Source organism: Kryptolebias marmoratus, linkage group LG5, assembly GCF_001649575.2.
Source record: "Kryptolebias marmoratus isolate JLee-2015 linkage group LG5, ASM164957v2, whole genome shotgun sequence".
Lineage (NCBI taxonomy): Eukaryota > Metazoa > Chordata > Actinopteri > Cyprinodontiformes > Rivulidae > Kryptolebias > Kryptolebias marmoratus.
In genome coordinates, this window is record NC_051434.1 from 5,964,390 (window position 1) to 5,977,604 (window position 13,215).

General features: G+C 48.1%; 3 protein-coding genes across 3 annotated transcripts in view; 2 read left to right on the forward strand and 1 right to left on the reverse strand.

The window, feature by feature from the left end:
- LOC108243945 (double-strand-break repair protein rad21 homolog A) overlaps nt 1–3,151 on the forward strand; it is a 4,393-nt gene extending 1,242 nt beyond the window's left edge. Inside the window, exons 4-13 of the mRNA XM_017429714.3 lie at nt 76–182; nt 256–465; nt 550–672; nt 770–898; nt 991–1,214; nt 1,300–1,456; nt 1,596–1,741; nt 1,822–2,004; nt 2,102–2,185; nt 2,850–3,151. Of these exons, the coding sequence (XP_017285203.1) occupies nt 76–182; nt 256–465; nt 550–672; nt 770–898; nt 991–1,214; nt 1,300–1,456; nt 1,596–1,741; nt 1,822–2,004; nt 2,102–2,185; nt 2,850–3,041 (1,555 nt within the window). The 3' untranslated portion in view covers nt 3,042–3,151. The remainder of the gene's footprint in view (nt 1–75; nt 183–255; nt 466–549; nt 673–769; nt 899–990; nt 1,215–1,299; nt 1,457–1,595; nt 1,742–1,821; nt 2,005–2,101; nt 2,186–2,849) is intronic.
- A 477-nt stretch (nt 3,152–3,628) lies between these two features.
- utp23 (UTP23 small subunit processome component) lies at nt 3,629–6,179 on the reverse strand. The gene is made up of 3 exons (XM_017429715.3): nt 5,825–6,179; nt 5,138–5,312; nt 3,629–4,195 (listed from the first exon to the last, which is right to left on the reverse strand). Exons 1-3 carry the CDS (start codon nt 6,010–6,012, stop codon nt 3,788–3,790), a joined length of 771 nt encoding a protein of 256 aa, XP_017285204.1. The 5' UTR covers nt 6,013–6,179; the 3' UTR covers nt 3,629–3,787.
- Nucleotides 6,180–7,226: 1,047 nt separating this feature from the next.
- rnf5 (ring finger protein 5) lies at nt 7,227–12,437 on the forward strand. The gene is made up of 6 exons (XM_017429716.3): nt 7,227–7,671; nt 10,136–10,154; nt 10,489–10,601; nt 10,680–10,737; nt 10,808–10,925; nt 11,719–12,437. The coding sequence occupies exons 1-6, from the start codon at nt 7,454–7,456 to the stop codon at nt 11,835–11,837; spliced, it is 645 nt and encodes a 214-aa protein (XP_017285205.1). The 5' UTR covers nt 7,227–7,453; the 3' UTR covers nt 11,838–12,437.
- Nucleotides 12,438–13,215: the final 778 nt, after the last annotated feature.

Consider the following 13,215-nt stretch of genomic DNA (forward strand, 5'->3'; position numbering starts at 1 on the left):
GGGGGGGGGGGGTAAGCGTATGTGTAACAGAAAGACAGAAAGCCTGACTGTATTTAAAAAGTGTGTTTCGAACAGCGACATCGACGTGGCTCAGCAGTTCAACCTGAACCAGAGCAGAGCCGAAGAAATCACCATGAGAGAGGAGGTGGGCAACCTCAACCTGCTGCAGGACAACGACTTCGGTAGGCCCGCCGCGCCGTTTCACTCATCCTGAGTCTGGCGTCAGACATTTTCAAAGACGTTTGTGCCGCGCAGCTGACTTTGGGATGGACGACCGGGAGATGATGCGGGAGGAGAGCGCCTTCGAGGTGGACATCATGGGGTCTTCGGCTTCCAACCTCCTGCTGGAGGCCGAGGGCGGAGCCAACCAGATGGCCGACAAGTCCGACCACCTGGAGTACGACGACCAGTACAAGGACGACTTCGGAGACAACCCGATGGAGAGCAACGAGGGGGGCATGCTGGGTAAGATCCAACAGCTCGTTTCTTTTTCACGTTGAAAGCATCGGAGCTTCAGACGACACGCTGACCTGCTTGTTGGGTTTCTAGTGGACAAGCTGCTGAGCAACGAGGACGGAGGCGGCATATTTGACGACCCCCCCGCCATCACGGAGAGCGTGATGATGCCTCAGGACCACGGAGACGAGGAGGACGACTTCGACGCTCTCTCAGGTCAGTTCCTCAGACTCCTGGGCACAAAAACACCTGATCGAAGTCCAGATTTCTGTCCGATAAGAGCCTGACGGGTTGTGTCTGCGTGTCGTGTCAGCTGGAGCCCCCGATAGTCCCGACTCGGGTCCAACGGAGCAGCTGCCCGCCATGACCGACCAGCAGGAGCAGACCGCTTTGGTGCACAACGAGGAGGAAACCTTCGCCCTCGAGCCCATCGACATCACAGGTGATGACGCTTGGAATGGTTTTTAATCAGATAAAGACGTTTGTTTCCTGCGCTGGGGACGAGATCCGATCGTCTCCGCCTGTCCCCCGCAGTGAAGGAGACCAAGGCGAAACGCAAACGGAAGCTGATTGTCGACAGCGTGAAGGAGCTGGACAGCAAAACCATCCGCGCCCAGCTCTCCGACTACTCCGACATCGTCACCACCCTGGATTTGGCTCCGCCCACCAAGAAGCTGATGATGTGGAAGGAGACCGGAGGCGTGGAGAAGCTCTTCTCCCTCCCGGCTCAGCCTCTCTGGAACGCTCGGCTGCTGAAGGTAAAAAGACAAACAAAACAACAAAAAAAAAAAAAAACGGGGAATAAACGAAAACGATGGTGTTCTGATGCGCCATCTCCTCCAGATGTTCACCAGGTGTTTGACCCCACTGGTGCCCGACGAGCTGAGGAAGAGGAGGAAAGGTGGCGAAGCCGACAGCCTGGATGAGTTCCTGAAGGATCTGGAGAACCAGGAGGTGCCGAGGGAGGAAGCGGCAGGTCAGCAGCAGAGAGACATCATCGGTAGGAAGTGGTTGTTTTTATCTTTATGCTTCTTTTATCTGTGAAAGGTTGGAACAGAAACTTTTAGTGATTCTTGTTTTGTGATGTTTAAAGTGACGGCTCAGGGTGCAGAACGTTTCTGATTCATTTTGTGCTCCAGATCAGACCATCATGGAGGAGGCCAACGCTCTGCAGCCGTCAGCGGTGGAGGGCAGCCGCTCATCGCTGGACGAGTCGGTCATGCCGCCGCCGTCCTCCCAGAGAGGCCTGAAACGAAAGTCTCAGGACGCAGAGCCGGCGCTCCCCGTGAGTCCAGCCATCCGCGGTTTGTTTCGGTGTTTTTACGGCGTCGTCTGAACTCCGTCCTCCGCTCCTCCTGCTTCCAGATGGGGGCTCTGGACGAACAGCAGCAGCAGCAGCAGAACGCCGCCGCGTCCCAGCAGCTGGACGCGTCCTCCGTGAGCCTGCCCCCAGAGGACACCGCCGCCGCCACCATCAGCCAGCTCATAGAGCTGGACCTCCTCGCCGACAAGGAGAAGAAGAAGAACGAGGACGACTCCGATGAAGAGGCGAGATGCTCACCGACGACTCCTGTCTTCCTAACGTTTCATTCGACCTCTGACAGAGAACAGCAACACAAAAATCTCCCCGTGTGTTCTGTGACAGGAGGAGGAGGCGCAGGGAGGAGACCAGGACCAGGAGGAGAGGAGGTGGAACAAAAGAACCCAGCAGATGCTTCACGGCCTGCAGGTAGAACCAGCTTAGAATCCAGTCCAACAGCTTGAATTAAGACTAAAACTAATAAGCTTTATTACAAATACTTTAAAAACTTGCTCTTAATCACCGTGTTGACGATAAATTTAACCCTTTGATGCGTAAAACGGCCCCAGTTTGATCATTTTTTTAAAAACTCCCACGAACAATGTGATTTAATCATTTAAGTCGTTTCACGCAGAAAAACACACAAAACACTGAGTTCATTCGATGTATCGCTCAATGTTATTGTACATTCTGAAAGCTGCATAGAAGAATGGGTTGAAAAGTCATTTTAAGACTTTAATATGTGCTAAAAGTTTGCTAAAATGTGCTTCACGCTGTTAAAAATCATCTTTATTAATCTGAGCCGGGGACACCGGGGCTCCAGACTGTCAGATTCTGAAGATTAACTGTAAAAAAAAACAGAAGTTTCACGATGTTTTAGTGTTAAACTAAACCTTAAAAACGCAGCAAACTGTTTGCTTTTATTGAAAAAAAACCAAACGTACGCAGGTGAGCAGCAGGTAGGAGGAACATCGCGGCTGAAAAATGTGGTTTTGACTCTTTTTATCAGCCCTGGACCCCAAACTGAAATAACATCTGTTAACAGAAGCAGAAAACGTATAAAATCCTGAATCCTGCTCTCACCTGTCCACAGAGAGTGATGGCCAAGACCGGCGCCCAGTCGGTCAGCCTGCTGGACCTGTGCAGGAACAACAACAGGAAGCAGGCGGCCGCCAAGTTCTACAGCTTCCTGGTGCTGAAGAAGCAGCAGGCGGTGGAGCTGGTCCAGGAGGAGCCCTACAGCGACATCGTCGCCACGCCCGGGCCTCGCTTCCACGTCATCTGAAACCCAAACAACCCCGGCGCCGCGTTCAAACTTCACTTCGTTTACCGACTCGAATTCATGAGGTTTTTATTCCTGCGGAGGAAAAAAAAAAAAAAAAAGGTCAGAATCGGTCAAACAAGGAGCTTCTTTATTTAAAGTGTTGAAAACAGGTGAATATCGTTAAAGAACACGATTTAAACTCGAGTCGTTGGGCGTACCTGCATGCTGTCTTGTGCACTTTCTCTAGAAACGAGCTTTTTATTTCGACATTGCACTTTTCTTCGACAAGGATCGACCTGTGGTGGAATCAGCTCATCTCTTTCAGAAGACGGAGAATAATTTAGATCAGGATCAGTTATTGTTGTAACAAAAAAAATAAATACAAAATATAGATTTTTTACATGGAGGTAGATTTGATTATCTTAAAGAATAACGTGGAGTCTGTTTTGTATCTCGTCGTGGAAGAAAATAACGTCACAAAGTCGTCGTTTCTTCTCGTGCTTCTGCTTCATCTTTTTTATCGTACTTCCAGAAACGCACACCTGAGCTTTCATTTTGTGTAACAGCAAAGACGAAATTTTGGTAAAAAAGAAACTAAATGCTCTAACTAATATTTAAACTCCGGTTTATTGTCTTGAAAGAACAATGAGAGATGGATCAAAACTAAATGTCTTCATATTCTGAACTGGGATTCTTTTATCCAGAAACATCCTGTATGACTTATAAAATATAGTTTTAAGAATAAAAGTCTCTGTCTTTCTGTCACGTTATGTGTTTAATACTCCAGGAGCAGCCATGTTGTCTCCTGCTGCTGCTGCTGCTTTCCGTCTCTTGTGTCGGCTTCTCTTCTTCTTCTCCCCCGGCTCCGTCTTCTTCAGCGGCGGCGTCGGCAGCCCTTTCTTCTTCTTCTTCAGGCAGCTCAGAGGGTTGGGGTTGCTCTGTTTCCTCTTCCTCTTCTTTCCCCGCCGCTCTCTGTCCCCGAGGCCGACGCCCTGCTCCTCCTTCAGGCTGCAGATGCTCTGCTTCTGGGCCGGGGTCACCAGCTCCCCCAGCTGGACGGCCTGGACGTGGTCGAGGGACGCCTGGCTGGGTTTGTCCAGCACGATGGTGTTGAGGACGATGTAGAGCAGGGGGACGCCTGGGATCTTCTTCAGACCGGCTGTCACCGTGTGGTCCTGCACAGAAACACATCAGAGTCACCTTTTAAGTGTAGAAAAATCCGGGTGATGACTTATTTATGACATTCCACGTCCAAAGAGCCGGCTTTGAAAAGCTAGGGTCAGAGTGCCGAGGCCCCCCACCCTCGGCTGCTGCCCACAGCGCTATGGACCCGACCCGTATGGCCCCTCCTGCAGGTGGTGGGCCCACAGGAAGGCAAACCCATTCGGACTGAGCCTGACCAGCACAGAGTTTGCCACCCTGCGAACTCTGTGCTGGTTTATTGTGGTGAAGATGGAGCTACAGTCCTACCCTCACCTACGGTCAGGAGCTCTGGGTGGTGACCGAAATGAGTTTTCTCCTCAGGGTAGCCGGGCGCTTCCTTAGAGATCGGGTGAGAAGTTCACCTATCCGGGAGGGGCTCTGAGTAGAGCCACCGCTCCTCCACATCGAGAGGAGCCAGCTGAGGAGGTTCTTACCAGGCGTCCTTACTAAGTTCAGGCATCTGGTAAGGACGCCTCCTTAATGAGGTGTTCAGGACATGTCCAACTGGGCAGCGGCTGCTGCTGCTGCCACGACCTGACTGCGAAACAAGTGGCAGATGATGGACGGCCTTATTACTGTTACATTTGCAGTTTTCCATCTTAAATTGTTCGTGTTTAAACTGATCTACATCAAAATTTGAACGCTGAATCAAAGTCTTGAACCTGTGATTCACAGGTCAGAGTTAAGTGGTCAAAACGACAAAAACGTTCCCCAGAAAATAATCTGTACTGAACTGGAAACGAGTGGAAAAGCTGCTAAAGTTCAAACAAAAAAAAAAAACTCCTTCAGAGCCAACTACAGAGAAATGACTCGGGACTTTACGAACGACCCGATCTGTGTTCTCAGAGCTGCAGTGTCTGATTTTAGTCTCAGCCCCTGAATGTGTGACTGCAGCAGGTCAGCTCGGTGTTTACCTGCGTTGCGACGAAGTAGTGGTGTGGGTTTGTGTCCTCCAGCATGGACAGCAGGCAGTCCGAAGCGGGAACCGGGTTCTTGAAGTGAGAACACTTCCTCACCTGAAACCTCTGCAGGATGATTCTGGCTCCGTACAGCTGCTGCCCGAGAGTCTCCAGCTCCTTCAGAGCGCAGCTGAGGGGGAACCAAAACAGAAAAATCACAGAGGAGGAAAGCAGAAACCGACCAGAGGAGCTGCGTCAGAACGCTGCAGAGGACATCAGCTGAAACTGAGCTGTAAGAGCTAAAAGGAGCAAAAGGCAAAAGGTGGATTAGAAACTGAAGTCTCAAAATGTTAGCTAAAAGTAGCAAAGTTCTAGACAGAGGCTGAAAGTAGCAAAAGGTTTGCTAAAGTAGCAACATGTGAGGTATGAGCTAAATGTAGGCTAGCTTAAAATAAAAGTAGCAATACATTAGCTAAAAGTGGCAAATCAGTAGCTTGAAGCTAAAAGTAGCATAAGAAGATAAAAATAGATAAAGGTTCGGGCTGGGAACTGAAGGAATTGAACAGTGTGTTTCTATGGGAGAAAAATTTGTAAGAAAAGTTAAATATTTAAGTATAAAAGTTACAAAAGACAAAAATCAAAGCAGCCATCTCCACAAGGAGCTGAAGAGATTGATAATAAATTATTTTAAAAAGTCCTCACTTTGTGGTGCACAGCTGGATCTCCCCCATCAGATATTTCGGCATCTGCTCCTTGATTTGAATCTTGTTCTTCAGCGCCGCCTGACAGAAAGTTCCGTCGACGAGAATCTGGAAAGGCTCCCTGAAGCTGAAGTTATATTTGTAGAAACTTATGGTTTTCTTCGCTTGTTTCTGTCGTTTAATCTTCATGTCGGACCGCCGGCGGAGAAAACAACAGCTAGAAAAGGCACAAACTTAAAAAAAAATGCTTAAATCTGGAGCAAACTGACCGAGTTCACAGCCATATTCATCAACAAACGCTCGTTGAGCACAACACGCTTTCGGTACGCACATCTAATGACTCCGGGCGGAAACAAAGATTCCGATTCCAACAGTTCCGGTGTGGTTTGAGCCGAGAAATAATAATAATAATAATAATAATAATAATAATAATAATAATAATAATAATAATAATAATAATAATAATAATAATAATAATAATAATTGGCACAAATATTTGGTTTGTGTAATGTAATGTATCCAGTAAAAAAACAATCATTTTCTACCTACAACTACTGTAACTATTGTAAATTAAAATATTACTTATGAACAATTCATGCTCTTGTGTAAAAATAAAACATACTTTTTAATAATAAATAACAAAGTCAAAATTATGATTTAGACCATGTGTCAAAATTAAGGCCTGTGGGCCAGATACGGCCCAAGTTACACTTTTATCCAGCCCGCAAGATCAATTTTTAAACGTGTTAGAACTGGCTGGATCTGTCACTTTTGCTTAAAAACACACAGCTTGGCTTTCAGTCAACTTTGAAGCTGAAAATAATTAGGTTTGAATTTTTTACCAATCTGTGATTTTAACTCAGGAGCATGAAAAACAAACAGCTGGGACCAGTCAGAGTGTTGCTGAAACACTTTATGTGTAAAGGCGATAAAGTTTCTGCCCATGTCTGTGTGAACCGCTGGACCAAAATTTTAACAACACTTACATAAAGTAACCACTGGTTGTACATCTACAGCTGTTTAACTGATTCAAAATTGCTGACACAGCTAATAAGAATTAGCCAACACAGATAACAGATGTTGAGCTAAGGTTTGGCACATACTTTAAGCCTTATTAGGATTTTGGTTTAAAACTCAGTGAGCGATTACTTCTAAGAATGCTAGTTTATTTTATATGAAAAATCTGATATATATGTAAAAATCCAAGGTCAGTTTACATTGTTTATTTATTTATTTATTTATTTTTAATATTCAAAGACTTTAAGTTTTTAATTTAAGCTTCTTAGTTTAACTCAGTTTGACACCTAAATTATGATCTAATTAATAATTCTGCTGCTTTAACATAACGTTGTGAAAAGTCCATTTAAACTCATTTGTTATCTTCGCCCCGCCCCTCGCTTCTGTTCCGTATAGGCCCCGCCCCCGGCCTCCCGCTCCTCACGGAAGCTGAACCCCCCGCTGAGTCTAACGGCAGCAACGGCAGGCTCGTGTCGGTTTGTCCGATGGTCCGCGGCCGGCAGCAGGGTCACCTCTGACGGCTCTCACGCCTAACGTTAGCTCGGGTTGGGGCCCGTGTGCTTTGGGTTGGCTCGGTAAGCTACTCCGCCCCACGGTCACCAGTTCCGTAAACATGGCCGCCGCGGATCCCCGCTTCTCAAGTGACGGCGGGCCGGCCAGCACGCGAGGCTTCCCCGCCGGAGAGAGCAACAACGACCGGGACGGCCCGGGCGGCGGCGGCGGCGGCGGCAGCGAAGGGGAACGGGACCGGGACCGGGCCGCCTTCGAGTGCAACATTTGTTTGGACACTGCCACGGACGCTGTCATCAGCATGTGCGGCCACCTGTTCTGGTACGACGGAGGTAGTTTTATGTGTTTTTTTATGGTTCGATTCTGAGCGGACTCCGGGGCCTCCTTCCCCCGTCAGTTGACGGCGGAGTCACGCCCCGTCTGAGCCGTCAGAAGTCGGTGTTTTCCGACTGAAACGCAACCCTGAGCGTGAACAGATTCTGCTGTATTGATTAAAACACCTCCTGGAATCAGCCTGTGGTCATGTGATCAGGTCTGGGTCAGGGCGGGTCACCCAGGACCGGGATTACCCTCCTGATCCCGGGCCGGGAGCCCTCAGACCCATGGTGATCCCTGACAGCTGAGCTCAGACTCTCCTCAGACATCCTTCCTTCTCTCAGGTCTGATGTTCTGATCAGACCGGCTGGTTTGGAGTTCTGGAGAACGCCCTCGACCTTGGAGCCACCTGTTGAAAGTGTACACCTGTTCGCAGATGTGAGGGTCTGGGGTTTGGTTCTCGAAGCCCGAGGCGTCAGATAAGTCCCCGATTAGAAAATCAGGAATGTTAAACTTGTAGTTTTCCTTCAAGGAACGCACCTTGAAGTCTTGAAGCCACAGCAGCTTTTGGGAAAACTTGTGGGTTTTTTTTTCTGTCATTCGCCACCAAAAAGTCAGAACGATGGAGCGAAACCGACGGCGTCTGGTTTTGTTGCCAACAATTGCAAGACGTTTGTTTACGTTTAAAAAAAAAAAAAAAAGTCCCCGGATGTGAACCGTAGTCGGGAGGCCGGGTCAAAGGAAAACAAGTGAGATTCTTCTTCTGAAAGGAAACGAGGAGGAGGAAATCGAGCGTTGACGCAATATTTACAGTTTTCTAACACAATTATTTACAAAAAAAACCTTGACGAGTTTGACTTAAATTAACCCAAAACAATCATTTAACGATGTAGAAACTGGTTAAAAGCGTATTTTGACATCTTTAACTGAGCCGCTAAATCTCTGCAGCCGTTCCCGTGTTGCCCGAGGTCGGTTAGTTGTGTCGGCCATCTTGGCTGGGGTTGTCATAGACGCTACGGGGGGAGCGATTCCTGGAGTGATAACTCAAAGTTAAAATAATCCACCGTTGTGGTTACAGATTAACTCCAGTAACTTTGTCTCTGGGGGGGTTTGGGTTAAACTCTGCCGTGTCTTCTTCGCACCTGTTACTGATTTAATGTCAGAAACTCTTTTTAAAAAGTGACAAAACCATCGAATACAACCAGAAAACCCATCCTGTCACCTCTGATGTCTTCAGGGAGCGATGAGTGGAGCTCAAACACTGGCACTTCCCGGGGACTCGTTTGATTGGCGCCCCTGGAGACTCTTTCCCGGTTCTTCGTGGACGTTAACGTTTGGTTCTGGTGTTTCCTGTTCAGGATCTGTCTGCGACGGAGTTGCTACGATACTTTTAACCTCCCCCTCTGCCGCTCCGGGGAGCCGAGCGCGGAGTGATGAAACTTAACGGCAAGAAGGAGGAGAGCTGACATCAGCTCGTCTGCTGCAACTTCAAATTAAAGTTACAGCGGCGCGGAGAAACGCTTCAGCCTCGTTAGTTGGGACACGCCGCGGAGATTAAACCTTCAAGTCATGGAGGATCGAAAATAAACACCTGATCCCAGCTGAGGGACATAAATGAACCCCGGTCCCCGGGGTCATATTATGAAGAAACAAACTTTATAAACAAAGATAAATAGACCTGAACTCAGCTGAGTTCAGTTCGACTAAAAACAAATCAGAATAATTGAGAATAATTACGTTCTGAAAGTTTCACTCAAATCTGTCCAGTGGTTCAGGAGATATTACGTTAACACAGCGTATCAGGTGTGCTCATGGGGTTCCCTCTTTTTGTGCTTGTTCTACAGAGAACCAAGGTTTAAACTCGTTAAAACCTGCTCGGCTCCTGATTTAAAAAAAAAACAACAGATTTTAGATTCTCTTTTAGAACCGTCAAATAAAGACCCATCTGTGCACAGAAACCCAACAAATGAGTTCTGAGAGCTCAGAACGATCACGGTACGACTCTGTTTTCTGTGTTTCAGTTCCGTCGTGTCGAAGAACCTCTGCTTCGGCCGAACGCTGGAAATCGGTTCGTTCTGTCGCTTTATTTTGAAAAATATTTCCATCATGTTTGTCTAGCAGGTGTCAGTAAAGCCTGGAGGACGGGTCGGGTAGTTTGATGGTATTTCTGCTGATTCCGGTGCTCGTTAGCTCGTGTCCCGACTCGGCCGAACGCCACGGCTCTCCGGAGTCTGGCTCGAACCGTAGGAGAGGAAAGTGTCGAGGAAGTAATCGGGTTTAACAGCCGGCGTGGCTCAGACTGAACTGGGCGTTTTCGGTGCGGTTTGTGGATCAGCAGCAGGTCGGCCCAGAGGGACGGGTGACCTCCCGGCTCCGAGCCGTCACCTGTACATTCGTACCGTCGCTTCAGAGAAGAAAGGAAGTGCTGAAAATGTGAATTAATCTCGTTTTTCTCTTCTTGTCTCCACAGCTGGCCCTGTCTTCACCAAGTAAGTGACTCATATCTGTCTCCGCTCACAGCTACACACCTTGGATTAAAATCTGTTGGGTTCTGTTTTACTTTTGAACAAGCTGAACAGCTTGAGGACATCAAAAATGTTGAAACTTTAGCAAACAATTAAAACAACTGACCGATCCAGCTGCTCTTTAAGCTCTTCTTTGTTGACTATTTATCAGAAGCAGCTTTTTGAACTCAACCCGTAGCGATTTAGAGACTATATTAAAGAGTGATCGGCGCACAAGTCCGTCCAGGAGCGCTCTCTATGTTTCAGTCTGCCTCCGGCCGTTGTCTCGTAGACGGATTAGTCTGATTTGTGTCCTCAGTGGTTGGAGACGCGTCCCAGCAGGCAGCAGTGTCCCGTGTGTAAGGCGGGCATCAGCAGAGAGAAGGTCATCCCACTGTACGGCCGGGGCAGCTCCAGCCAGGAGGACCCCAGGTACGCTGAGTCTCCGCCCCCCCGGCGTTCTGTTCCGGGGCTCCGGTTCCGTCTGACCGCCTGTTTCTGTCGCTTCAGGTTGAAAACTCCGCCTCGACCTCAGGGACAGAGAACGGAGCCCGAGAGCAGAGGAGGGGTGAGTCCATGTTGTCCTCTGCAAAGCTACACACACACACACACCCTGACTGTTTCCTCTGCCTCCTCAGATGTTCCCGGGTTTCGGAGAAACCGGCTTTCACATGTCCTTCGGCATCGGCGCGTTCCCCTTCGGCTTTTTCACCACAGTCTTCAACACCAACGACCCCTTCCACAGACCTGGACCAGGTAACCGCCCCGGTTCTGATGCCATGTCGTTTAAACGCCAACGAGGGTCTGACCTCTCAAAGAGCGGTTCTGTGAACACGTTATGGACGGTGAATGCCTGAGTCTCTGAAGGACCGCAGTCGACACTCGTCTTAGTGGAAGCTGGTTGTGGTTCGTGCTGAGGCCGATTTATAAACGTTTACGTCTGCGTTTGTTTCGCACTACGCAGAAACATCAGGATGTTTCCACAGGAAGTGCTACAGCTAGTCTGTTGCTACATCATAAAGACCTGGTTCTGTCTGAGAGGTTGTCTCTGAAACGGACAGAAAGCTGATTTGTTGTCGCGTCTTTTTACGCAGCCACAATCTGAAACTGAAATAATATTGCCTTCAAAATGGCTGCTTTTTTAGAGTGCTAACAGTTAAAAACGAGCTGAATGCGCCTCGCTTTACGACGTGCGGTAACAAAACCATTTATATGAAGTCTGTTTGAATCATTTCTCAGACAGAGGAGACGAGACGCTTCACATCGGAGACATCGAGCGAATTAAAGGCTTTCTCAGCGAATCACAGAAATGAGCTGCGCTCGTTAGCATTAGCCTCGTTAGCGGCAGCCTCTGAGCTTTACGTTTACCAAACGATGAGTTTTGTGGCTCGATGGTTCGTGGTGGATAAAAACATTCAGCTAAAATTTTAAAAACAACAAAATGGCTGACTCAGTATCCGGGGCTCTCTGTCGAGGTGATTCAGATGAACAGGTAAGATATTTACTGTTCGTAGTTTTAACATTCGGGTTTCCTCCTCTGTGCCGTCAGATCAGTACGCCGCCGACCAACAGCCCAACGGGAACCTCAACAACGGCAACAACAACTGGCAGGACTCGCTCTTCCTCTTCGTGGCCATCATCTTCTTCTTCTGGCTGCTGAGCGTGTGATGGCGCCCGGGGAGGGAGGGAGGAGCCTGGAAGGGCCGCATCACGTCACCCGGCTGAGCGTAGAGTGTTTGAGAAACGAATCACTGCCCCCCACACACACACACACCTGCTGTTATTTTTGTTTATGCAAAAAAAACAAAACATCCCAAAACAAACGGGCGCCTCCCTCTCCGGCCGCGGCTGTAGATTTATGCACGCGGGCGGCGAGGCTCGCTGGTGTTCAGAGACAGTATTAAACAATCAGAGTGGGCCACGTAGTTTGCCTCTTTTTTTCCTTTAGGTTGAGCCCTGCAGGTGGACAAATGGGGAACTGTAGACGTTTGTTTCCCTGAGAGGCCAAAGAGTCGAGGACGGGATGGAAATGTAGTTTTCTGTTTACTCTTCCCAGAAGAAATGGGCTCCGAGATTAAAAAAAACAAACAAAATGGCTCCATCGGCTACATTTTTATCAACGCTTGTCTTAAACAGAAACTGCCATTGCACTGTGAAGTCATTTTGTAGGCGGAGCCGAACGTCTGCGTTTGAAGTTTTCTTTTTTTAATCTCCATCGTTTTAAGAACGGAGGCTCTGTTCTGTTGTTTTTAATTACACTACAGTTTTCAGGTGACGTGAAAAATGAGCCGTAAATTAGGGCGGGGGGGGGGGGGGCTGTGATGGGGGAGCCGCTCGTCAAACGGTTCAGAACGACCCAAAACGCTCGAGTCTCGGTGGTTTGTTCTGCGTCGGTGTGTCTGAGTGTGTACGGTATATATTTGTACATATGATTATTGTAAATGCTGTTTTTACGTGTTTCTGACTGGATGAGGGAACGCCTCGTGAAGTGATCCCAATCCTGGTTTTCCAATGTTCTTAACGCTTCCCACAAAATAAATCACAGTTAAAATAAAATAAAATCGTCTCATCCTGCTAACAAGAAGCAGAGTTAAAGTCCCGTTCTCACCTCTGACCCGTCCATCACGTTACCCAGGATGCACCTCTGCGGCTGGGCTGAGCGGAGCGGCCGGCGTTCCTCTCGGACGTGTTTGGTCCCGTTGAGGGGGGGAGGGGTCACCTGTGGGGTGGGCGGGGCTTGTCGTCCGCCTCTTCGTATTAACGGGGGGCTCGAACTCTGGAGCTGCGAAGCTTTTCGGACTAAACCTGGAAAATGTCTAAAAAACCAAATGTTCTAAAATAATAAAACTTGATTAAAACACGGAGCGGTTGTTGTGTTATTTTAATGTGAAGGAACTCGTTTTGTTGTTTTTCTTGCTGAAGGAGGAGTTTTAGTGGTTTGAACATAAAATCACAGAATTTAAGCAACAATATTTGACAGAAAAAAGAAAAATCCTGGGTTTTTTTGTGTATTTTACAGCAATCAGTCATAACATTTTGATTAATA

Bases quoted from the DNA above. Each gene is read 5' to 3' on its own strand.
- utp23 (XM_017429715.3), bottom strand. From the start codon at position 6,012: ATGAAGATTAAACGACAGAAACAAGCGAAGAAAACCATAAGTTTCTAC. The intron at 5,313-5,824 runs GTGAGGACTTTT...GTTCCCCCTCAG, and splicing joins ATCCAGCTGTGCACCACAAA to CTGCGCTCTGAAGGAGCTGG. The intron at 4,196-5,137 runs GTAAACACCGAG...GTTTCTGTGCAG, and splicing joins ACTACTTCGTCGCAACGCAG to GACCACACGGTGACAGCCGG.
- rnf5 (XM_017429716.3), top strand. From the start codon at position 7,454: ATGGCCGCCGCGGATCCCCGCTTCTCAAGTGACGGCGGGCCGGCCAGC. The intron at 10,738-10,807 runs GTGAGTCCATGT...CTGCCTCCTCAG, and splicing joins AGCCCGAGAGCAGAGGAGGG to ATGTTCCCGGGTTTCGGAGA. The intron at 10,926-11,718 runs GTAACCGCCCCG...CTGTGCCGTCAG, and splicing joins CTTCCACAGACCTGGACCAG to ATCAGTACGCCGCCGACCAA.